At 34.6% G+C, this 27,657-nt stretch overlaps 1 protein-coding gene across 2 annotated transcripts in view; it reads left to right on the top strand.

The window, feature by feature from the left end:
* EPHA5 (EPH receptor A5) overlaps positions 1–27,160 on the top strand; it is a 315,334-nt gene extending 288,174 nt beyond the window's left edge. For both annotated transcript variants that reach the window (XM_082634798.1, XM_082634797.1), the window contains 5 exons: positions 6,388–6,449; positions 8,274–8,483; positions 11,161–11,310; positions 23,273–23,466; positions 26,974–27,160. In XM_082634798.1, coding sequence (XP_082490924.1) covers positions 6,388–6,449; positions 8,274–8,483; positions 11,161–11,310; positions 23,273–23,466; positions 26,974–27,133 — 776 coding nt within the window. In that variant the 3' untranslated portion in view covers positions 27,134–27,160. The remainder of the gene's footprint in view (positions 1–6,387; positions 6,450–8,273; positions 8,484–11,160; positions 11,311–23,272; positions 23,467–26,973) is intronic.
* Positions 27,161–27,657: the final 497 nt, after the last annotated feature.

Genomic DNA, 27,657 nt, shown 5'->3' with positions numbered 1-27,657 from the left:
AAAATGTTTGTAGTATGAATATGCTTGAATTTTATATCTTCCCTTTCACTAAAGGAAACAATTCTATGAGCCATTATCAGTGATAAACCATGATGGAAATAAACAAATTTAACACTGCAGTAGAAAATAGAAGCCAGCTCATTAATTTGATACTAGTTTTTCATTATTAGGGCATAGAGAGAGGTATAATAAATAAACATAAGATATTTATTAGATATTTACAAGGGCTTTTTCTGATAAAATCTAAATTCTACTCACCTGAAAGATATATATCTATAGAAACAGAGATTTACTTGCTCGAAGATTGATTATTAGTAAATTAAAACTTGTGTTTTTAAAGTCATTTTCATTACTAATAAAACAAAGCTGTCACATTGTTAATTCTTAGATTCCTTAACCCCTTTGCAAAGTCGTCTGACTCCACAAGTAATTATCCACCTTTGTCAGAGCAATTCTAATTTATTTTTAATTTGAGAAATGAGCAGCTAATGAGAAAGTTTATATCAATATAAACAATCTGAAATAAAAGAGGATATTAAGGAAAATTTGGAATTTCTATTTAATAGAAACATTTGGTGTTTCCATTTCAGGTAAGGTATAGAGGTTTTTGATTTTATAGTCTTTCCTAAAATTAAAATTATGTAATTTTAAAAGTAGTTTTCCTTAAAGTGTTAACCAATAAATAAGGGTCATAATGGAATTAAAATATCTGCGTACCTTTCTAAGTTCTGATTGCCCCATACTTCATCCTCCCTTCACATTCCGCCACTTGATAAGCATTATCTATTTCTACTACAAGCACAGGGTCCCATTTTCTGGGTGACCATTAACCATTAATAATTGAATCATGATATTTCTTATTCCAAGCTTCCCTTGGAGTAAAAGTAAAAGTAATTTCAAACAGCTACAAGTGTTAATGTACTAAATGGAATACAACCCAAATAGAATGGCATAGTGAAATAAAACTATAGATATATAAGTATAAGCACAGGCTTACTTTTAATTATTTACAAATCTTGTAAAATGTTTGTAAGAGAAACCAGTGACAGTTGTTTTCCAGTGAACTGTGATGTTTCTAAGTCAAATGCTCCCTTATACCCTTAAGTGGTACCACGTGTTTTGTTTGTTTGTTTGTTTGTTTGGGGGGTTTCACGGGCTTCTCACTGTTGTGGCCTCGCCCATTGCGGAGCACAGGCTCTGGACGCACAGGCTCAGTGGCCATGGCTTACGGGCCTAGCCGCTCCGCGGCATGTGGGATCTTCCCGGACCGGGGCACGAACCCGTGTCCCCTGCATCGGCAGGCGGACTCTCAACCACTGCTCCACAAGGGAAGCCCTCCACGTGTTTTTTGATGCACTCGTGGTTTCAGAAAAGCAGGTAGTACCAATGCAAATAAAATAATAAGCCCAGATTTAGCTGCAACTCTTGTGATGTAGCCTAGTTCAGTATTTCTCAAAATACAACGTGCCTTTGAGGATATTGCTAAAATGCAGAATCTGTTTTAATAGATTGGATTGGGCACTGAGATTTTGCATTTCTAGCAAGCCCTCAGGTGATAGCTATGCCACTTGTCAAGGGCCATGCTCTGAAAAGCAAGGACTGAATCAACACTCCCCAAAATTTGTCTCACCTAACTTTGAGATAGCTTGTGAAAAAGACTGCTTTACCAGAAGGGGCGTGTTCTCTTTGCTCTTGGATTTTGTTGGACATTAGCACCAAAATAATCACTTACTAAGGAAGCAAATGCAGTTTTGTTTCACTGTGGTAAGGAAAACCCACATATCATGATATCTACCCTATTAAATTTTTAGGTGTAGATACAGTTTTTTTAATTGTAAGCACAATGTTGTATGGCTGATCTCTAGAAACTTTTTGTCTTACATAACTAAAACTTTATACCTATTGAACAGTAATTCCTTCTTTACCCCTCCCCCAGCCACTGGCAGCCACCATTCTACTTTCTGTTTGTGGGTTTGACTACTTTAGATACTTCATATAAGTGGAATCCAAGACCTATCCACTTCACTATCGAACACTTCAGAACGCTTGGAGCATATATAAATAATGATCATACATAAGAATATATTATTTATTGAAAGCAACTGAATTCCTACCAGATCTGCCATTAATGCATGAACAGTTTGTTATAGCATAGTCATCAACAGTTTGTTGTGGCATAGTCATCAAACTTATATTATCACAAAAGACTAAATATTTGTGAGATTTTAAAGTTAAATTTAAAATTAAAAATAAATATTTGGAAATTATAGGCATCATAGTATGGAGGGAAGGAAAACAACTTTTATAGTCAGGTGGACATGAATTTGATTCTCAACTTTGTTTCTTATACGACTTGCACTAATCAACTCAGGTAATATATTGAATCATTTTAAGCCTCACTTTTCTGTCTCTGAAAAGAGTCTTTTGTAATATCACTGTTATAGAATTTTGATGACAATTAAAAATAACATCATGCCTTGTAAGTGGGCACTCAGTATATCAATAAACTGTAGTTCTTTTATGATTATCAATACCAAATGATGAAATATGAGGTTGGTGAATTCCACAAATAATGTGTTTCTATTACTACTTAGAATCTGTCTGAACTGAGTCCTCAGTAAATATTATGAAGTAATGTAAAAACTCTACTCTGTGATTAAAATCATGTTTTGACATGCTTTATGAACTCTTTTTATATTGATTTTTGATAATATGCTTTCAAAATTATTGGCAGATTTACTCTTTGTACTTCAAGCTGGATAATGGAAAATGATTTATACCATTTTATTGAATTTACAATGTTTAGAGTAAAGCCACATTAATTAATGCTATGTCATTTTTGCAGGCTAGCAGAAACTGAGACAAAACATATGCCAAGCTAAATATAATTATCATTAAAATGGCTCAAGCATGAGAAATAATCAAATGAGTCCTGCATTGTCTTATTCTTGTCAACAAAAGAAGATCATCCTTGTTGCAAACATGCATTTTAATTATTTTCCCCCATTTTCTGAACTATAAGAGGTGTTTTAGGTCCCTATCATATTTTTCAAAACCTACACTGTCATAAATAATGAATCTGACTTTTAAAGCTAAGTGATGAATACTAAAAAAAAAAATCTTATAGGAGGAATACCAGGTGCCCATCTCCCTAAAAAGCAATTACTTTTTCTCTCCAAATATATATTATTCAATATGAATAAAGTTTCTGATCAGTCATTCTCTTTAGAGTATGCATTCTTTCGTCTAAGCTCAGTGGATCTGAGTTGAATTTAAGGAACAAATTTACCCAAGAAAGAGGTATTTTTACATAGGTATTTTATCCAACTCCTGCTCAGGAGACCTTGGGTGAGCATTAGTAAATATTTACCACTAACCCACAGCTGTAAAAAGAGGGTCTAAAAAATTAGAGGATAGACAGAGAGAAGAGAAAGAAACTGAGAAAATGTTTTCTATTCTCTAGAAAAAGAGAATAGAAGGAAACTGAAGGTTTTGAAGTAGTAATATAGAAGTGCTGTAATCATAAAAGGCTTGGGGTAAAAAAAAAAAAAAGGCTTGGGGTAGAGTAGATAATTGTGGACATTGATTAGGCCTTCACTTTGATGGACAAGGCATCTGCTTATGTGGTAGGAGCTGAGAGGTACCAATGAGGGAAAGCTAAGACTATTCTCTGGATATCTGCTGGAATTCAGTTCTTCCAATTCCAATTAAACTATGACAACTCCCTCAACGGATTTCTGTAAGTGAGAGTCAGATCTACACAGGACATATTCCTAGAAACACAGGCTGATTCTAGAAAATGTAGCCCTTTTCCTAATTTGATCAGGGCTGGTGTTCAGCAAATACATACTTTTTTAGCTCTATTAGCTGTAAATTTATTGAAATACTCCCATGTTATTTGATAAAAAGCTGAAGCCAGGGTTACCCACATGTCCCTTTTATATGCTTACTCAGCTTCATCTCTGGGTACTTCTGAATTCCTGAAATCAGGCAGATGAAGAGATGATGTCTGGTACACCAGGACATTCTGATATTCCAGCATTATGGCTGGTTGAACTTCAAACATGTAGGTCCCTGTGCCAAAACAGTTATCAAAAATTTTGGCTGCCGTCCTTGGGGAAGCATATTAATTCTGGACTTTTGAAGGAAAAGGGGTTTCAACATTAATGAAAGCCGGAGGTAGACTCTAGGATTGAAGAATGGGACCAAAAGGGCCTAAAGCAGAATTTTGTCTATTTAGAGTTTGTCTGAGGACCATTAAAATGGGTGTGGCATCATTAAAATGAAGTTAAATTGGAAGCATATCTCAATTCATGAACTTAGATTACAGCCATAGTAAGGAGAAAAAACAGTTATAATCTTTTTTTCTGTTATGTTGTCTTGGCCGTTTACAAATACAATGAGTCATTCTTTTTTTTCTAACTAAGGTATTGTATATCCAGTCAGTTTTAAAAATCAACATTCCCCAACTCATCTCCTGTCACTTCCTGAATTACAAAACAAAATTCAGCCCTCTAGCCATGTTTGAACTTGATGAACACTTTCATGACAAGATACCTTGGCCCATGCTGCCTCTTCTTCCTGGAATATCTGTCACCTTTTATTACACCAGTGATGCTGTCAATCTTCCAAATTCAAATTAAATGACATCTCCAATGTATATTCTCTACACAAGGGATGTTCTACCTAACGTAGGCATGGTACAAATGTATGAAAAATGAATTTTTTAGACAAAGTTTTTAAATAACTTTTACAAACTTTAAAGAGGAGGAGAAATGCATCTGCCTTTTTAGCATTACATGTCACATTTCATTCAAAGAATAAGGCTTCTAAAGTATTTTAAAAGAAGATAATTGTCTGAGTGAGAAATTAGGCTGACCTACCTTATTATACTAAATAGTGAGTTTTAAGTGATTTTGGAATGAAAACTTTTTCTTTCTAGTTATTTCTTTTTCATGCAATTGTCTAACTTTCTATATCTCTGTTTACATTTCAGACTAATGTTGTATGAATAAATATAAAAGTTCTAACTCTATGACCTGAATGAATCACTTCTCAAGTAAAATACAGATACCCTTCTGGAGAATGCCATTAAGTTAATTACAGTGCATTTCATAATTGAATAGTCCCTGTTTCCCTTCATAATATAAAATGTTAATTAATAGATATACAAGATAGAATTTTACTATCATAAGGTCTGTTTTTACTTACCTAAAAATAGTTTAGATTAACACTAAAATTGTATGTAGTATATTTTTATAAAGAGTAAAGGGGCATGTTTTAAAATATAGTGAGGTTAGCGTGGAGTGATAAAACTAACAACCATATTTTAGATATTTTTTCATATAGCAAAGATTTTTGATCTTATATTTTTCATCTTGTATCACAGACATATTACACACTAAATGCCATAATTTTATGAGGGATAAAATATGATCTATTCTCTCAGTCGACTTATACCTAGCAATGAAACCCCACAGATACAAAGTTGATAAAGTTTATAAAATAATAATACATAGCAAATTCTAAGTGACAGGCACTATTTTAAGTGACCTGGGTAACAATATGACTTGGTGGATACTCACAGTAACTCTATGAGGCAGGTGCCATTAATATCTCCATTTTACAGATGAGAAAAATAAGATACAGAGATAAGAGTTGATTTGCCCAAGATCACTTGATAGTAAGTGATTGATCTGGGATACAAAGTCAAGCAGTATAGCTCCAGACTCTGTCTAGCTATAGTTTTATATCAGACATGAAAAGAGGAGGACCTCATCCATCAGAATGATGATTGCAAGAGAAGTTTCCAGACAGCAAGAGGCATCAGAACAAGGTTTTGAAGAATGAAAAAATTTGGGTTAATAAAGATCATAAGTATGTGGCAGAGAGGGAAAAGGGAGGTAGCCATAAGTAAATGAATTATAAGAACATAGAAATAAAGTTTTGAAAATACAACATATATTCCAGGCATCATAAACAGGGTAGTTAGACTGGACAAGAGTTTTTATTTAGAACTGTGAGGAAGATGAATATGTTTTCAGTGCTTTGCTGGATATTATTATTTGGCACTTTATATCATTACCTCTATTAAAATAAAATTCATCCTTAAACTCATTTTCTACATACATTGATTTTGGCATTGAAAATTATGGGTTTTTGAATCTTAAATGTCAATCTTTATCATTCTTGTGATACTTTCTTCTCACTGACCCAATTTAGTATATACTAAGATATCATCATGTTATAAATTTACTTGCTACTCAAAAATGACTATTTTTTTAACAGATGTATATAATTTGGACAATAAAAACTTCCAGGTAAACTTTTCCTGGATAAGAGTACAAAATCTAAAAGCAACAGTTTATACCACTGTGTTCTTTTCAGGTAAACCAGTGATGATAGTGACAGAGTATATGGAAAATGGCTCTTTAGACACATTTTTAAAGGTAAGATATGAGACAAATGTAGCTATTCAAAGTGTTATTCATATATTGACCATGATGTTGAAGTTGAAATCCAGCCACTTTAAAGCTAAATTTTAAATAGAAATATCTGGAGTCAGGATAATTATACTACAAAAATTAACTTTGGTTTGAAAATTATCCACTTCAGAAAACATATACAAATCCAAATTACATGTCTCTACAGTTCAAGTGTAGGTTAATGTGCTCCCCCAAAAAAAATAAAAGAGGGAAGGAAGGAAGGAGGAAAGGAAGTAAGGAAAGGAGAAAAAGAGAAGACTTTATAGGTACTTAACTCACTCTGAAGTAAGTCAGACAGAGAAAGACAAATATCATATGATATTGCTTATATGTGGAATCTAAAAAAATAGTACAATTGAACTTATTCACAAAACAAAAATAGAGTCACAGATGTAGAAAACAAACTTATGGTTACTAGGGGAGGAAATGGGGGAGGGGAGATAAGTTGGGAGATTGTGATTGACATATACACACTACACTAGTATGTATAAAATAGATAACTAATAAGGACCTACTGTATAGCACAGGGAACTCTACTCAATACTCTGTAATGGCCTATATGGGAAAATAGTCTAAAAAAAAGTCAATATATGTATATGTGTAACTGATTTACTTTGCTGTACAGCAGAAACTAACACAACGTTGTAAATCAACTATACTTCAACAAAAAATTTTTTTAAAAGAAAAAAAAAGTACTTAACTTTCTCAAAGTATATCAGGCAGAATAAGGAAAATGTCTAAAAAGTCCATGAAAATCATCTATATTAACGAAAGAGTCAAATAGATTCATAACTCATCTGAGGGCCAGTCACTACTTGTACCAGCAGAGTCATTATGTGTTAACAGACAGTAGCGAATGTTGTCAGATCTTCTGGATTTTAGGAAAAGATTGTATTTTTAAATATGCAAGTCTTCAAATTTTAAACGTTGGCAATTCATTTTATTAATAAATAGCATGTGCTAGACAATGTAATATGTTTGCAGGCCTGATTAAACCTGTAGTCTGGCAGCTTTTCACTTTCAATATAGCAACTATTGCTACTGATTAAAAGTAATGGGACAGTGGCATTAATGGCGATTATAAGAAGGGCCTGTGCATTGAATATGACAGGGGCCCACTGACAAGGCAAACTTCCCTTTCAATCTCCAACCTCTACCAGATTTTGCTGCCAAATTTCTTTTACATATATTTAAGTTCTTCAGTCTCTTAATGTCACATCATTCCTTTAATTCAAAATAAGCATCAGTTGAGCCTTATTCTGTGTGTCTGCATCAAGTCCAGTGCCCTTGACAAAGACAGCAAGCTTCCAAGAAATGCTAACATTCTCCTGGTCATTGTTCAGTCCCTCCCTCCCCCATCTGCTACTGCAGATTCTCCCTTACTTCCTCTGGTCACTTCTTCCTTACCCCAATATGCCTATCCAGCCAGCTTCTTTTAAGTCACTTCAAAAATGTGCAGTGTTAACCCAAGGCAAGCACTAGGTTGAAGTGATGAAAACACTCCTCTGATGACTGAGAATAAAAGATTACAATGCAGAAAAGAGCAACTATAAGTGAGATATTTGTCAAGGGCTTTCAAAACTTTTATCTGCTTTGACCGAGCAGAGGACTGTTACGCATTATCAAGTTAACTATCTATTGCTTAACTTTTTCCATTCTCCTTCAGATAGGAATTGCATATGAATTTGGTAGTAGTGTATATTAATTTGGAGATTGAAGGAAGATCCTTTTATATTTTCCCCAAATGATTGGGGTTGTAGGACTAATATTTCTGTATAATCATTACAGAAAAATGACGGGCAGTTCACTGTGATCCAGCTGGTTGGTATGCTGAGAGGCATCGCTGCAGGAATGAAGTACCTTTCTGACATGGGCTACGTGCATAGAGACCTTGCTGCCAGAAACATCTTAATAAATAGTAACCTTGTGTGCAAAGTGTCTGACTTTGGGCTTTCCAGGGTACTGGAAGATGATCCTGAGGCAGCCTACACTACTAGGGTAAGAGCTAACAGAATGAATTTCTGAAATACTAGACTAGAGACATTTAATATTTAAGTTTTTAAAGGAAATAGAAAAAAAAAGAAAGAAAAGAGAAAAGAAAGAAATTCCTGCAAAATAGGAAGAAAAAGTGAGAAAAAGGGGAAGGTGGATTAAAAAAATCCAGATAACTCTCCTTGTTAGATATCAGAAAATTCAAATATTAAATTCAGATAAGCCAAGTATTCACTTTATGAGTCTTAGTAGTTCATTTTATCCTTGCAGATACTGAAAATAAAAAGTTTGAGTTCATAGTGGATACAACTCATAAAATTATATATAGTATTAAATGTAAAAGAAAAAGTTAAAGAGAGAATCTCCTGCATTAAAAGCAATAAATATATTATATATACATATATTAACATTATTGGTGGTATTTTAATGCCTAATTTCTTTTATACTATGTAAATTGTTAAGCCCACATCTATGAACAATTGGTCACTAATTCACATTGTCATAATTAGCATAAATCAACACCCTTTTCCAGCAAAGTAATTGCTTCCTGAATTGCTGTTGTGTAATTGACAGTTTTTTTCTGTGGAAAACTGTGGGAATTGATGCAACAGAATTTTCTGGACAGTCTGTATATTGCACTTCTTGAGTTTTAATCCCTTTTAATAAACTACATTTGTTTAATTCTAAATCTTCTGAAAGGCATCAAGATAGCCTCAATGTTTAAACTTCTTATGAGGACAGGAATTTATCATTATATCTTTTTCACTATACAATGTGGCTAACTTTTGTTTCAATACAGAATACTTATGTCATCTCTTATTCTTATGATAGATGTTACACATTTTCTTATTTAATTCAATGCTTTAAAATTACTTCTACTCATAGTCTAACAATAATCTATAGATTATAAGGTTGTTTATTTTTCATTGCTGCATTGTGATTTATGGATAGCTAAGGATTATACTATGCTGAAGATCATGAGTAACTTATCTAAGCAAACAAAACCTTCAAATTGTCAGCTTAATAAATCAATAAATTAATTGGTGGAATATCCCTTTCTTTCTAGATCTAATTATTATTGTCATTATTTGAGTTAAATGAAACCTCAATTAGGAATTCTCCTGGGATTAGAGTTACACTTAATAAACTTGGCCTAAGCAAGATTGAGGTTATAGAAAAATCCATTCCCAGCATGCCTGGTTGGTGTCTCAGTTAAATGCATAAAGTAAATATGTCAAGGTCTGTGTGAAAGTGTCATGCTGGTGGAGAGGGAGGGGGAGAGGAGCCAGAGATCCTGAGACACTCAAGACTTACTCCTGGGAAATGGGGTGTGGCAGCACTTCGTGGAAAATCCATATACTGAGAGATTAGCCAATAAGGGAACTTCAGATAATATTGATGTCCAATATGATGGTCAGAGGACCAGGAGAAAATTTCTAGGCTGAAGTTTAAAGTAATAGACCCATTACAATTTCAAGAGGAATTGTAATAATTATAGATGATCCCAATGCCACATAGCCAGGCCTAATAATGTGATCTTGCCTATGAATAATTAATTAACAAAAATTATGTTTCAGGAAAGTCTTCTCAATGTGGTGCTACCATATTTCTAAAGAGCAAATAATTCAAACTTAGTTTCAATAATTCAAATTAACATCAACTCAGAACAATTTTAAGCATTACATGAAATTGTTATTTCTTCATATATCCTGAAACTTTGGTTCATAAAGAAAGATTAAGTCCCATTTTTTCTAGTATGTGAATTATTTTTTTTTCTTCCTGCAAAACAGGAAGGCATATATTAGTCTTTTTACAGGAAAATATTCAAAACACACACTTCTCTCTCTCTCTTTTAAAATATATTTGCTTATAGATGAAATGTTTGGTTGCATTGATTTTTCTTCTTTTAAAAATGAGGAGAAAAAGTTTACCTTGAAAGGTGTGGGATATAAAAGTGTTATCTTGTAAACTAGGAGAAAACTTACCAAATTGTTGTTTTTATCATGTAAAAACCCCGAACTTGATAATGTTGTAAGTTTTCCCCCGTAATCTAATTTTAATAATTTTTAATTTGGTTGAATCTCATTTAGATACTTACCTTTTAGGTTAAAACAAAAACAGTTTGACCAAACACACACTAAAATATGACAATGGGAAATAAGAGAAATCAAGACTAAAAGAAATTGCACGGTGTCAGGAGAAAGTCTAACTAAGTTATTAACATATCTGATTTTCATGCTTGTCTTATTAACTTTTAAACTTCTCATGGTTACATTCAGCAATCAAGACTATCTATTTACAGTCCCTATATTAAAGGAAAAAAGAACCCTGGGAATTTGAGTCCTTTACTTTCTGTTAGAAAGTCATGAAAGTATACCTTATTGATTTGCCTGACTGCCTGCTTTCCACACTTAGAGCTGCCATCCTGATACTGTAATTGAGATGTGGGTCCTGTATATGTTCCAGTAGTCAAACAGAATTTAAACTAGAAAGCTTGCAGCCAGCCAATTAGTAGTCAGCCTACAAGTGCTTATGGGCTGAGATATGTGAAAAGAGACTATATGCTGTCAAACAGATTCACTTAAAAATGCTACATCTCTTTCTAGATCTTTTCAGTGAGGAAGCAGTATCCCTAGATACATTTGAAGTATGTGGGAATTTTTTTCTTCTTTTTCAATTGTAGGGAGGCAAAATTCCAATCAGATGGACTGCCCCAGAAGCTATAGCTTTCCGAAAGTTTACCTCTGCCAGTGATGTCTGGAGCTATGGGATCGTGATGTGGGAGGTTGTGTCTTATGGAGAGAGACCCTACTGGGAGATGACTAACCAAGATGTAAGTATGGAACTACTCCCCCTAAAGTTTGAATTGAATTGAAACAGTTAGTTCTCTGAGTCGGGAGACTATATATATATATGTGTGTGTGTGTGTGTGTGTGTGTGTGTGTGTGTGTGTGTGCGTGCATATTTCTGAAAATGACACGCTTAAAAAAATGAAATACTCTTTGCTTAACCTCTGACCTGTTTTGTTGTCATTAAAATCCTTTATGCAGTAGCTCAAAATAAGTTAGTACAAAGGAAAGCAAGTTACTGTTATATAAAAGCTTGCCAGACAGTTCTAGCAGTACTGTAGTGCTGTGTCACTCATTTTATGTCAGTATCATTTTCAAAATTGAAGAAAGATCTATCAAAGAATGAATACTGACAGACAAGTTTTTATGACATGCACTTGATAAAGGAAGCTAAAACTCCAAACCAAAAGGGTGAATGATATCGATTTAATAGTGGATGCTCTTAGAGGATAAAAAGAAATAATCTGTTTCTTTACATTAAAAAAAAATTTAGGAAGAGTAATATTGTCTATTTAATTTGGGAAAAAAACAGATTTTTCTCCCACGTGGAGAAATAATTCAGGCTTAGAACAGTAGAATCCTGGAATTAAAGAAACCATGAAAGAATCTTCTATTCAAGTTCAGAATGATGCCTGACTACATGGCTCTTTGGTTTTTGACTTCGTAATTGTTACTATTCAATATAGCCCTTTCTATTTTGGATTGCATTGAAATTTGATATTTTTCTTCAAGTAATTATAAAAGCTGTCTTTTATTGAGCCCTTACTATATGCCATACTCTGTTTGAAATGATTTACCAACTAATAGCTCATTACATCTTTATATAAAAACCAGTATAATGGACTTATAACCAGTATAATGGTCTTAACTAAAATACCATGCTGATTTAAAACATTTCTTTTTTTTCTCCAATTATTTCTTTCATCCATGCTCTGTAAAATCTCCTGCTCCTATGCCTTCAGGGGTTATTAGACAGGTGCTTTAGCTCTCTGGCTTTATTTTGGTGAATCAACAGTACCACGCCAGTAATTGACTCACTTTCAGATATAAAAATCCAAGTCCAATCTTAATCAGAGTCAATCCTATATCCATTTCAAAGTGTTTTCCACAACTGCAGGGCCAACCTGACCCTAAGTAGCAAGATTGGGAAGGAAGAATTGTCAGATTCTTGCTTTCCTCTCTGCAAGGTCCTTAAAGAGGAGGATGTACTCCAACTGAGATGTCCCAGAGTTCCTCGCACTTGCCGCCTGCTCCCCACTTCACAGTCTCTAAGGGTACCTTACACGTCTGCTTCACCTGAGGAAAGCACATCCTTGTTTGATGTTCTACCAGTTTTCCCTCTTTTAGATACTATTGCAGGCTACCCCAGCCATCCTGCCTTCTTCAGATTTCCCCAGATGAGAAGCCAGGGTCACCCTGTGGCTTTCCCAAGAAATATTTCACAGCATTCTTTTCGGATAGCAATAGTAAATTAGGCTGATGGATTCCCGTCTCTCAACAAGCATACTGAAAGGCAGTGAGTCTTCCTTTCTTTTAGTCATCTAAAATTGCTACAACGAGTTTTCTTTTGCCCTGTTCACTTGACCTAGTGAAGGGATGCTGACCTCTGTTTCTCTCAATTTGAGAGAACGTAGTATCTATTGTTTTCAACTTTATGGTTTTAGGGGCACGACTATGGCCAAAGTATTGAATTCTTGTCACACATTTAACAACCCATCAGAGAGATATTATTTCTGTCTGGATGTTAATAAACTGAAACTTAAGAGATTAAATGATTTTCTTAATGCCACAAAAATAATAAAAGTTATATCAGAAATTTCAACCTGGTTCTCCAAAATTTTAATACCTAACCACTACACTGTTTCCAATTGAATCAATGTTTACATCCTCCCTTTCATTTCCAACCAGTGAGCCTAGATCAACCTTCTAATTAAATGTAAAATATTCAATTCAATATATAATGATTACTATGAGTTAATCTAGCCGAGACAAAGACCAGACCTATTTGCTACTTGCTACTCTCCAGATAAATGCCAAATGCTAACTTGAGATGTATGGGTTGGCTTCTGACTTCTCTCAAGGCTCATTTCAATGCCATTTTTCCTTTTATTTTTTGTGAAAGTATTTTATTCTGTAATGCCAGCAAGCCTGCTCCCTTCACTCAAGGAAAACATTTACCCCTTATTTGCCTAGTGTTTTAATTCCTTCTCACTTGAGATATTTTGAATTCTGATTCCATCACTTGGAATTATTAGTCTTTCCCAACTATGTGTATAATATGTGTAGGATTATTATTCACATTATTGGAAATTATGCCTGATATAGCTGTATCTGTCACAAATAAAATGATAGATCAAAGTAGAACATAATGCTAGGTGAATGCTCATAAGTGTTTCTACTGATCTGGACTGTGTTTGTTCATGCTCCTGGAGATTGGCTGATCTATACTGGTAAACCTTGGCTCTGCTCCACACAGCCCTCCTCTTCTTTCAGAGACCAGCAGGCTAGCCTAGATATGAGCTCATTTTTCCCATGGCTGAAGGGTGAGAATAAGCCCAGCCTGCAACATTCCATTGTCCAATCCCATAATCAGAGGATCAGTCCACTCACACTGCTATTGTGAATGGACAATATAAAGTTATATGGAGGGCTTCCCTGGTGGTGCAGTGGTTGAGAGTCCGCCTGCCGATGTAGGGAACAGGGGTTCGTGCCCCGGTCCGGGAAGGTCCCACATGCCGCGGAGCGGCTGGGCCCGTGAGCCATGGCCGCTGAGCCTGCGTGTCCGGAGCCTGTGCTCCACGACGGGAGAGGCCACAACAGTGAGAGGCCCGCGTACCGCAAAAAAAAAAAAAAAAAAAAAAAAAGTTATATGGAAAAGGACATAGAAACAAAGAGGTGTGAATAATTCAGAACAGATATTTTTCCTGATTTCAGCCATTTGAGAGCCTTGATACTTTTTCAGCTAACTTTATTTCAAACTATTTAGAAAAATACAAGGAAGTGCTAATATTTTTGGACATAATAAAAGTAAAAACTAATATTTTGACATTGGCTGGGTTTTCCAAGAATCTAAATGAGGTTTACAGAAAAATGTTATACAGTTATAGATCTTTCTAAAATGTCTGCCTTTAATAGAAGGTCCAATACATGCTTTGCATTTTCTCAGCAAGTTTACTAGCATTAGTGGCATTTAGTTTCTAGATATGGCATTAAGTTTGGTATGCCTCAATTTCCATCAAAATTTGTATCTAAGAAACATGACAGATCTACTGTATTTGAAAATCATGATCACTGAATATTTCATTTGAAAAAAAATTCTCAGAAAGCAAAATAGAAGTACTGATTTGGCAGTTTTGAATGATGTATCCCATCATCTCTACATTCCAGATACTGATTCTAAAAAGGCTTTGCCACCATGAAAATGTTACATTACCGAGATATTCAGAATAACCTAAATCTCTCAGAGGAGACCTTCCACTGTGTCAGGGGGATAGAATGCTGTGGTAGGTTTTTTTGGTTTAGGATTGCCTCTGTTATCACAGAGAAAAACCATAACAACACATAATAAAAATAAACTAAAATGACTAAGATGATTTTAGGTACATATCAGACCATGAACTCTGATTCAAGCTTGGGAATCTAAGATAACATCCTGTAGTCAGTAGAAGCTTCTTTATTTATAGCAAAGATTTTAAATCTCAACATTTTTCAGAACTTAAAATAAAAAACAAAATAAGAAGAGATGTCATTGTATTGCATTTTTATATTTAGTGACAATGTCTTTCTCTTGTATTTATTCAGAAATGTAGGAATACATAGTGTATACTAAGCACATAAATTACAAAATGTTTGAAAAACTCAAAATGTTTTAAGTAATCTGTTTTTAAAAATTTTTTTAGGCATTCAGGTTTCTAGTAGCATTTCTGTCAGCCTAAATCTTACTTTTAAGGAAGCAAAAACTTTGACTCCAGAAGGATGTGAACTCACTTTGTGCTGGGTTTTTCTCTCTCTTGGTCTTCTAAGGATAATGCTGCCCTTGGATACAAGTAATTACTTTAGGGACTGGTAGGTAACCTCATGGAAATTCTTACCCCTTTGGAAAAAAATGAGACATAAAGAAATATCAATACTGCAGTCTAAAATCCCTATACCTTGTTGTTTAAAAACAACTAAAACACAAATCTGAAATTGAAAGAATAGAATCATCTTTGATTCTATAACTCTCGGTCAGTTTCAATGATTATAAAGGGAATGGACTTGAACAGATTTCCAAGATCTCTTTAATCTCTGGAATTCTATTGATCTAAGATTGATATGCAAAGAAAAAGACATACTCAGTACACTTTTAATAGCTATTGGAGACAGAAAAAAATCTTAGGAAGAAAATTGGTCTATATGGAACTATTTCTATGGCATTTGAGATAATTTCCAGGAATATATAATTAAACTCTAGTCACTTTGGGGGAAGCTTCATATCTCATAGTAACTAAAGGACTCATCTGTGAAATTTTGAGTAAACACTAAGCAACACAGGTACTCACACTCTGTATAGAACCTAATTCATCAAAACACACAGCTGTTGCTCAAAGTTTCCCTATATATTTCCTGGCACTCACTTATCCAGCCTACACTTTCACACCTCCTGTTATAAAGAATGCACTATCTTACAAAATAGCTCATTTTAATTCTGGGTATTAATTTTTTTCTTATGGTGCAAGAAATCTGATTCCGTGAGGTAATATCCATACCTGTCCCAAATTATTTTCTTGGGAGGTAATTATTTCTCATTTCAATAGTGTGACTCAGCACCAGGATAGAAAGACTGAATATCTGCATGACAGAGGGACTTAAATGTGAATCTTTCCACTGCAACTTGTTACTTATGTGAACGTGGGCAATAGTTAACCTTCTGGAATGTCACGTATTTCACCTGTAAAATGTGTATATGATTTCTATTTTGCAAATATGTGTTAAAGTGAATGTAGATAATATACAGACAATTTGCTTCTTAGTACCTATGATATCAATGATCCTGGGCTAGTCTAGATGCTCCAAGAAGTCTATGCTATGAGGAAATTACATACACATTAGTATTATTAAAGGGAATTGCTTGTGAGGACAAACATGAAGGGATGAGAGGAATCTGGGAGAGATGTCAGACTGTGATACAAATCTGACCCCAGGTAGAGTAGAGATCGAAGGAAAGATGATTGGAGGCAAGTATCTGAGTCTGAAGTGCACTTCTAAGAGAGGTTGCCAAGGCCGCCAAAGAGTCCTCAAGCCAGCATTGCCTGTCATAGGAGTCTCATAGGAATGTGCCCATCTTATCACTACCGTATTCTGTAATTGACTGGGAGTAACTTATGTAAAGCATGGCCTTGGTGTAAATGTGATGATGGATTTTAGAGGTTTTAGTGTTAAGGACTATAGATCAATTTCCATCCCTGCAGGTGAAGATATGAGAGACAGATTCTCGAGGTTGCTATGCTCCACCCCTTTTGCAACACAGAGCAACTTTTCCACACAGGTTCAGGAAGCATCTGTTCCATGGTTCTGTGGGGTTTTCTTTCTGAAGGGAAATTCAGCAGAAGCGGGTTATGGACTGAACTGCAGTCTCTGTAGCTTCAGCTGATCTCAGGACCTCATCTGGTCCTTAGCCTCTCCCTCCTCCACTATCCATTCTGACTTCCCATCACCAACAACCTGGCAGATCATCGTGGCTTAACTGGTAGATGGAATCAATCCTTCACTCTTGGGGGTTGGCATTTTCTGGCCACAGCTGTTATAAAGGGGTAACAAGAGAGCCCCTTAGAGTATTACCTGGATTCCACATAAATTTCTCCCCACCCCAACTGTGTGAAAACAGCTCAAATGCCCCCTGCTGTTCAGTATCAATAACTTTGGCCATCATGGTGACTCACCTCTTGTGCTTGTACCTGGGAACAAGTAGTCCAAAGTGCCTGGTGACAGCTATAACCGTTTGTCACCTGGCAAGAGTTACTGGGAATGAAGCACACTATAGAAGTTTCTGAGTTGGTTGATTTAATACATAAATTGCATCCTGAATAATGACAGCTACTATCAAAGTGTTGCCTCCATGTTGGTGCTTCAGCTGTGCCTTTAAAAGGCCTACCAGCATTCTGTGAGGCTAGTCGCTTCTGGATGATGAACTATGTGTAGTGGTTGCTGGAACCAGCACATATCAGCTGGTGAATTTTCAGAACATTTCTACCTGAATGAGATTATGTTGGTAGCTTACAGTTGACATGGAGCGAGTATTTATATCAGATAAGTGAGAAAATGTTATAAATCTGTTTTCCCTGCAAGAAAAGCCAGTTGTTAAATATTTAGGAGCATATCACTAAGTATGTGATAAACTCACACATGCTTCACTGAGGTGGATGTTCTAGTTAGGGTATATGCTCGTTGGGAGTCCATGTTTGTGGATCAAGCATTTCAACCTTATAATGCTAGCTGAGGCTCTGTGGGTAAAAGCAAACCAGAATGGGTATGTGTGTCTGAAAGATAAACCCATGACCCTTGCATGATGGAAAGGGCCCAATAGAGTCACCACCCACTGAAGAGTGCCTTATTAGGTGCTCAGTGTTGGGTTTTATATATTGGAAGGAAGAGCAGCGTTCTATAAGTTGTGTTCAGACTATTGATTTACATGTCAATGCCAAGAAAATGCATAGTTTATGATAATATTTCAGATATAGAAATCTGAAATGGTGCCAGATTGTCTGTAAAAATTCTGGTTGTCTTTTTATTTTTATTTTTTCTCTTTTCTTTCATTCATCTCAACCACCTCAATTAACAAAGATAATCATAATAACAAAGTCAATTGAGATCATGACTCATTGGCCATACATTGTATATTGTATGGTAAAATGAACAGCCTAAATAGCACTTTGGCAGATTTTCAGCATTTCACAAACCACCAGAGTACTAATGCCGTTCATTTCTCCCCCAAGCTATGAAAGGAACAATAGGTAAAACTGAAACAAAAAAAATCACTTCAAACTGTCTAAATATAAAATCTAAAATTATAGCTCTAAATCTATTTTAAATATAAATTCTAAACATTAATTTGGAATTAAATTCAATGACCTAATTACTGGGCCAAGTTCTAAGTTAACTTAGAGACAGAGTACTATATTTATATATAAAAATTTAGCTGAAAATAAAGTTAAGTAATATATTCTGGAAATAATTTCTCAGATCAAATAACTTACTAATTCCTTTAAAACTAAGGAATTGGTTTAATTCATTCATTTCATAATCACATATAAGACTAGCTGATCAGTGGAGGAAAGACAATATTTTTTTTAAATAGGTGCTAAAGAAAAAAAATAGACATAATTTGTATCAGCTTTGGGGAAAAGCACATTATAAAATATATCATGCTTTAAGTAAATAAGAATGACTGTTTTCACTGCATAGTTAAATATTTCATGATATAAACTATACTAAGACATTTAATTTTGGTACATATATGTTATTAAGGTAATACCACCATCCTTATCCAAAATGCAAAGTATTATAATAAGCAAATTAATAAATAAATGAGCTTCCATTAATATATGAGTGCAAATGGTACTTTTAATTTTTATTATTCATTTATTTGATCACTAGTTATAATTTCTCAAAATCGATTTAGCACTTTTTTCTTTTGTAAATTTTTTATTAGTACCTATTTCTTATTTATTTGTTGTTTTATTTTATTGTTTTATTATATTTCTCATATGCATGAGATTTTAATACATTAGATACGTTAACCATGTGTTATAGTTTTTGTAAGATTTTCTACGAACACTATCACATAGTTATTCCTTTTTTTTTAACATCTTTATTGGAGTATAATTGAATTGCAATGGTGTGTTAGTTTCTGCTTTATAACAAAGTGAATCAGTTATACATATACATCTGTTCCCATATCTCTTCCCTCTTGGTTCTCCCTCCCTCCCACCCTCCTTATTCCACCCCTCTAGGTGGTCACAAAGCACCAAGCTGATCTCCCTGTGCTATGCGGCTGCTTCCCACTAGCTATCTATTTTATGTTTGGTAGTGTATATATGTCCATGCCACTCTCTCACTTTGTCACAGTTTAACCTTCCCTCCTCCCGATATCCTCAAGTCCATTCTCTAGTAGGTCTGTGTCTTTATTCCCGTCTTGCCCCTAGGTTGCTCATGACTTTTTTTTTTCCTTAGATTCCATATATATGTGTTAGCATACGATATTTGTTTTTCTCTTTCTGACTTACTTCACTCTGTATGACAGACTCTAGGTCCATTCACCTCACTACAAATAACTCAATTTCATTTCTTTTTATGGCTGAGTAATATTCCATCATATATATGTGCCACATCTTCTTTATCCATTCATCTGTCGCTGGACACTTAGGTTGCTTCCATGACCTGGCTATTGTAAATAGAGCTGCAATGAACATTTTGGTACATGACTCTTACTGAATTATGCTTTTCTCAGGGTATATGCCCAGTAGTGGGATTGCTGGGTCATATGGTAGGTCTATTTTTAGTTTTTAAAGAATCTTCATACTGTTCTCCATAGTGGCTGTATCAATTTCCCACCAACAGTACAAGAGGGTTCCCTTTTCTCCACACCCTCTCCAGCATTTATTGTTTGTAGATATTTTGATGATGGCCATTTTGACAGGTGTGAGATGATATCTCATTGTAGTTTTGAGTTGCATTTCTCTAATGATTAATGATGTTGAGTATTCTTTCATGTGGTTGTTGGCAAGCTGTATATCTTGTTTGGAGAAATGTCTATTTAGGTCTTCTGCCCATTTTTGGATTGGGTTGTTTGTTTTTTTGATATTGAGCTGCATGAGCTGCTTGTAAATTTTGGAGATTAATCCTTTGTCAGTTGCTTCATTTGCAAATATTTTCTCCCATTCTGAGGGTTGTCTTTTGGTCTTGTTTATGGTTTCCTTTGCTGTGCAAAAGCTTTTAAGTTTCATTAGGTCCCATGTGTTTATTTTTGCTTTTATTTCCTTTCTCTAGGAGGTGGGTCAAAAAGGATCTTGCTGTGATTGATGTCATAGAGTGCTCTGCCTATGTTTTCCTCTAAGAGTTTGATGGTGTCTGGCCTTACATTTAGGTATTTAATCCATTTTGAGTTTATTTTTGTGTATGGTGTTAGGGAGTGTTCTAATTTCATTCTTTTACATGTAGCTGTCCAGTTTTCCCAGCACCACTTATTGAAGAGGCTGTCTTTTCTCTACTGTATATTCTTGCCTCCTTTATCAAAGATAAAGTGACCATATGAGTTTATCTCTGGGCTTTCTATCCTGTTTCAGTGATCTATATTTTTGTTTGTGTGCCAGTACCATACTGTCTTGTAGCTTTGTAGTATAGTCTGAAGTCTGGGAGCCTGATTCCTCCAGCTCCGTTTTTTTTCCTCAAGATTGCTTTGGCTATTTGGGGTCTTTTTTGTTTCCATACAAATTGTAAAATGTTTTGTTTTAGTTCTGTGAAAAATGCCAGTGGTAGTTTGATAGGGATTGCATTGAATCTGTAGATTGCTTTGGGTAGTAGAGCCATTTTCACAATGTTGAATCTTCCAATCCAAAAACGTGGTATTTCTCTCCATCTATTTGTGTCATCTTTAATTTCCTTCATCAGTGTCTTATAATTTTCTTCATACAGGTCTTTTTTCTCCTTAGGTATGTTTATTCCTAGATATTTTATTCTTTTTGTTGCAGTGGTAAATGGGAGTGTTTTCTTAATTTCAGTTTCAGAGTTTTCATCATTAGTATATAGGAATGCCAGAGATTTCTGTGCATTAATTTTGTACCCTGCTACTTTACCAAATTCATTGATTAGCTCTAGTAGTTTTCTGTTGACATATTTACGATTCTCTATGTATAGTGTCATGTCATCTGCAAACAGTGACAGCTTTACTTCTCCTTTTCCAACTTGGATTCCATTTATTTCTTTTTCTTCTCTGATTGTTGTGGCTAAAATTCCAAAACTCTGTTGAATAATAGTGGTGAGAGTGGGCAACCTTGTTTTGTTCCTGATCTTAGTGGAAATGGGTTCAGTTTTTCACCATTGAGAACGATGTTGGCTGTGGGTTTGTCATATATGGCCTTTATTATGTTGAGGAAAGTTCCCCCTATGCCTTTTAACTTTTGAGGGGCATGGACATATATACACACTACCAAATATAAAATAGAGAGCTAGCGGGTAGCAGCCGCATAGCACAGGGAGATCAACTCAGTGATTTGTGACCACCTAGAGGGGTGGGATAGGGAGGTTGGGAGGGAGACATAAGGGGGAGGAGATATGGGGATATATGTATATGTATAGCTGATTCACTTTGTTATAAAGCTGAAACTAACACACCATTGTAAAGCAATTATACCCCAATAAAGATGTTAAGAAAATAAAATTAAATAATAATAATAAAGATGTATTGTTTTTGAGTTAGCTAAAGTGGTAGATGACTCCCAGGTATTTTGCTCATAGTTATTCAGTTATTTATCTGACCATTTATTTTTAGAGTCCTTGAGTACTTTTTCTTTCTCTGCCCAAACTTAACTATTGGTGCTTCTCAGGAACCTTTATTTTGTGCCCTTCCCGGGGAGATATAAACTATACCCTACTTCAAGCTGTGACCAAGCTTTGATGACCCTCACATTTATTATCATCCCAAATATCTCCTGTACTGCAGACAGATTCCTGTAGATTGCCATCTGTGGTTCCCTACTCACCTCAAATAAAACAAGCCCCAAATTATACCTGTCAGCATTTCCCACTCCCATAAATGTGGTAACCGAAAATTAATCACAACAACCATCCGGTGTGAAAGGCTTGAACTTGTTTTCTCTCAAATACTTTCTCTACTCTCACCTCTACCCTTATGTTATAAATGTCTCTGAAATCTCTCCATCTGACACTACTTTCGTACAGATGCCATTTCCTTTATCATTGAGAGACTGGTTTCTCTACAATCTTTCAAAATTATCTTGGTAAAAATTCTATTCTAATCATCATATTTTTTCCATTTGTCAGATCAAATCTAAAGTGCTTGTTGAAAAATATAATTAAGTTTAATCATTAAGAAATTATTCAAATAGGATGTTGAGAAATATGCTCATTATTATTGGTTTGGGGTATCATTTAAATGTTAAAATTTTAATAATTGAATAAAAGTTGTATTATTATGTTCAGTAGCATAGACAGAACTCTTCTGGACTTAGACATTTTGATGGCAGCAGCAACATTAAGAATGTTTTTGATAAAACAATCTCACAATTAGACTGATACTCGTATGTGTGGTTGCATTTAAAATCAATGATGTTTGTAATGCCTGCACTACTAAACAGTCATTCCAAATTCCTGACAGAAATCAGTAGATGATAATAAACAGCCAGACCTTGACATTATTAAATGATACATAAGACATTTATGCTAATTTAGCCTTTGACTTATCCACCATTTGCCATCCAAAAGTCTCTTTAGAAGTAAAATTGCAGTTCTATTACTTTAAAAAAATGTGGTTCTACACATAATTTTTCATTAAAAAGACATTAACTTTTCAGAGAGGCCACTAGAAAAGTTAATCTCTATTTGATTCCAGAATGCGAGGATAAATAAAAGATGAACTGTTTATTTTTATGTCAATTAATTTTACAAATCACCCTACACCAAGATTTTAGGTAAAGATGATTACCATTTATTTTCTTTATCATATGTGAGGAAAGCCTATCTTTTTTTTTATATTGTGTGATAGCATATTTTTTCTTTGTTGTATTTTGCAGCCAATGGAATAATCTAGGATGTTAGAGACAGTTATGCTGCTTGGTATTGGAAGAGTAAGAGTAAGAAAGGATGCAAAATGAACAGTAGGAAATTTCTCAAGCTATTCTGTACTAAATTTGTGGCTTTGGGGGACCGGTTCTCTTTCACTTTACACAGGTGATTAAAGCTGTAGAGGAAGGCTACCGTCTGCCAAGCCCCATGGACTGTCCTGCTGCTCTCTACCAATTAATGCTGGATTGCTGGCAGAAAGACCGAAATAGCAGGCCCAAGTTTGATGAAATCGTCAACATGTTGGACAAGCTGATCCGTAACCCAAGTAGCTTGAAGACTCTGGTTAATGCATCGAGCAGGTACAAGGCCAGTCTGGAGAGGTTTTTCTGAATATTGTTAATTCAGATTGATGCCACAAATATCAAGTTAATGAAATTATTTGTGTACACATGCTAGCCTATGAATCCATATTACACTAATTTCTTTGAATATGTTTTTTTCATAATGTTATTCTTTTATAATGAGTGAAATATAAATGATTAAATTATACTTTAAAACACCTGTACCTAATCTAATAGTCTAACCTACCAGTTTCAGATAAATGTTAACTATTGCCAGATCCAGGTAGCATTTTAAAAAATCCACAAATATGTGTATTTTCAGGTGCTTTGGACTCCACATAGGTTTGGATGGAGGAAAATAAGATTATGACATGATGGGGAAAAGCCAATTAAGCACTGGTATAATTTTAAACAGGAGATATATAACAACAATTACTCTTTGATTTCCTTAGAATAGATTTCACCACCTGTTATATTTTATGAACATCAACAACTCCTTTTCCTTATCCAGTTGAGTACAGATATTTGGATAATCATTTACTGTGTAGTATTAACAGGACTTAAAAATAATAAATGAGTAATCTTGTGGAAAAAATTTGTGTGAGCAAATGAGCATTTTTTAAACTTTTCTGAATGCATGTGAATGCATTTAACTAATGTTACATTATTTAAAGTGTTCTTACTTCTTTTACCTGAAAAATTATAAAATTATCCTCTCAAAAAATAAATCAGTTTGATTCTGTACTAGAAAATTTACCAAATTGTTATTTTCATTATATATAAGGCCGTTTTCTATCTCCACAAGAAAAGGTATCCTGCTGGTAACTGAACTGGCTGCCCCTAGTATGAACTAAATGAGAAACAATTTGTTGATAAAGTTACATAAGTTCTATGATTCTGGTATAACATTTGCTTACTAGGCAAAAAGTCATTTTTAAATACAAATGAGGAATGAATCTTCAAACTCTGTTCAGGCATCATTAACTTTCTATGGTAGCAACTGGAGAATGCATCTTAGAGATCATTCCTTATGTTGTTCCCAAAATAACTGCTTTTAAATTGTTTATTGTCATCTAAAATATTGTGTTTCTCTCATCTACTTGTTTAAGTTATGTTAAGTTGTCACAAATGGATATAAGGAAAAGAAATCATAAAAATATATTTCTGTGTTCTAAATGGTATTAATTTATATCAGCATCATCATTATAGCTTGAGAGCAGCTTTAAAATCTCCAAAGAACTTTCATATTTCCTTGTATATATTATATAGAATTCAGCTTGCTAGGTTTCATTTAAATAGATTTAGCTTAAGACTATACAGTTGGTCCTCTGTATGTGCAGATGTGGAGAGCCGACTGTACTACACCATTTTATATAAGGGACTTGAGCGTCCATAGTTTTGGGTATCCATGGGGTGGAGGGTGGGGTTCTGGAACCAATTCCCTACAGATACTGGGGGAGGACTGTATCTCTCCCTACCTCATCTTTATTCAGTCATCTACAAATCCTGGTTCTAGAAGGTGTTAGTTCCTGATTCACTGTCTCTTTCTCTTTATCCCAACCCATGTCACAAAACTAGGTGATGTGAGTAACCATGTAGATGATATTCAAATATCTCTCAATACTTGAAATTTTTCCCTTCAATGATTTTGGTCTGTAGCCCACCTTGAACTCTTTTTCATAGTCATATTCTAGACTTTGCTATTACCAAAAATTGCATCTTTTCTATAATCTCAACTTCGAGATTCTATTCTCCATTCTATCTTCAACAAATCTTTGACTGTTCTGTTTAATGGCTACAAATTACTACCAAATGTCCACTTATTCATCCAATAAATATTCATGTGTCTACTCTGTGTCATGCTGTGGGCTAGGTGCTGATTATACAACATTGAGAAACACACAGTTGGGGGAGAGAGAGATAAACAAAATAAAAACATTGTGAGTGCGAGTAGAATTTAGCAGAACAACTATGAGCTAGAGTGCTTGTGCAGGTAAGACATGATGATGTCTTGAACTAAGGTGGTGACAAATTAAATAGAAATGGTCAGATTTGCAATATATTGGAAGTCGAATGGATAGTACACACAATTATAGATTGTAAGGGGACTGAAAACGAGGAAGGAGCAGACTATTGTATCATAGAGTATAAAGATGAGAACTTCAGGAAGAATTGGATGTGGAGAAGATGAGTAGTGTGGCTTTGGACATGTTGTGATGAGAATCCCAGGAACTAATGGAGACATGAAGTAAGTACATGAATATATGAGAGATTTAGGCAGGAGGTGAAAATTGGAGAAAAATAGTTGCTATGAAAGTGGGTAAAACTGCCTAAAGTAGAATAAAGATATAAAGCCTGAGTAGACAAGATATAGAGCCATGTCCTGGCTACCTCCAAATTTTACAGTCAGACAAAGAAGCAAACAAAAGAGATTGAAGAGATGCATACAGTGTTATGGTAGCCACAAAAGAGAGAACTATGATTCAAAAAAGGTTGAGGTAAGGTAAAATTTCAAGAGGGAGGTCGTAGTGGTGATTGTTGAATGTTTCTGGAAGGTCAGTCATCTTACATATTGGAAAATCTTCACAGATTTTGATAAAATCGAGGTCATTGCTCACCTTAACCAGAGCAATTTTTGTAGAATTGATGTGGAAGAAACTACACTGAAGTAGGTTGAAATGTAAATGGGATGTGAGAAAGTACAGAGAACATGAGTAGAAAGAAAGGTATTTGTCCTATATCTTATGGTTGAAATGTACTTAAGTAAACTCCCACTGATGGACATTTAAATTGCTTTTGATGTTTACTTTCATTAGCAAAAAAGTGCACATGTACTTTTTGACATTTTTCCTGATTATTTCCTTAGGATACCTTTGTAGAAATCATCATCTTCATCATCATCATTATCATATCATATATTATTGGCCAAAGTGTATAAATTTAGTATAGTTAAGAGCATCGCATGGTTTGATTAATTCTATTCAGTTTTCTTATGTATTGGGGGTTACGTTTTGCTTTCCAGTTCCACTACTGGAATTAACCAGTAATTAGGTGAATTAACAAGCACCCCTGTATTTGTAAGAGCATAATATAAAGGATAACTAACTTCTGGTCTCTTGGGAAAGTAGATTAAATGAGCATGAGTTTCTCTAATGAAGTCTAGAAGCAATTGGCTTTACACAAATTATCCTGCATATCTCTATTTGGTAGCATTTTCTATATTATTTTTACAAACAAAACAGCTTTAGGAAGTAAATACATCTAAATTACTACATGGAATTTTTAGCTAATGTACATATCAAGCCATTATAAGTCATCATTAACTATGGATAGAAAAAATCTGAGTAGAATGTTTTGTGTTCTGTATTTTGAATTACTTTCTTCCTTGTTAGCATTTGTATATTTTTCTATTATAAATATACTTATAGACTCAAAGATCCATTGATTATGAGCTAATATCACAATATAATTTGTTACAAAAGAATTTAAATGTTACTTTTACTATTTGTGTTTTATGTGTTTTAGAGTACCTAATTTGTTAGCAGAACATGGCTCACTGGGGTCTGGGGCCTACAGATCAGTAGGTGAATGGCTAGAAGCAATCAAAATGGGCCGATATACAGAGATTTTCATGGAAAATGGATACAGTTCAATGGATGCTGTGGCTCAGGTGACCTTGGAGTGAGTAATTTTTCTGATAATTTTTACATAATTGCTGGGGTGAGAAAAATTGTTCAGAAACCAATCTGGATGAGGTCAAAGGAAATCAGTTAACCTTTGTCCATGTATGGCAGCTTTCAAAGAAGCCTCTTCATTTTTAGCCTGTATTGTTAACAACTGCATGGTTAATGCTACTTGTGGCCAGTATCTTTGCTTCTTTACTTCAAACAAATAACATTTGCATATTTGAATAATTGGAATGACATCTCCTTGGCAAAATACTGGTACTTTGTGTTGTGGAAAAAAGATGTTTCCTTGACAAAGTTTTTATACTGATACCTATGTTATATGAATGTAAATACAAAACAAAACAAACTGTAAGCACAATTGGTGTGGCTAGCCCTAAATAACAACAAAACATACTCTTAAATTTTGGCTCTGATGAATACCCAGGTAACATCAGCTTAAGCAAAGCTTCCCAGGCAGGAATCTTGTTTACTCTCTAAGTGGTGCATATTATATTCTTGCAATCCAAGAATATATTAGATC

The sequence above is a fragment of the Mesoplodon mirus genome (assembly GCF_964341445.2).
Source record: "Mesoplodon mirus genome assembly, chromosome: 2".
In the NCBI taxonomy this organism is placed as follows: domain Eukaryota; kingdom Metazoa; phylum Chordata; class Mammalia; order Artiodactyla; family Ziphiidae; genus Mesoplodon; species Mesoplodon mirus.
Note: the sequence above shows the minus strand (reverse complement) of the source record. Positions and strands in the feature narration are given on the sequence as shown.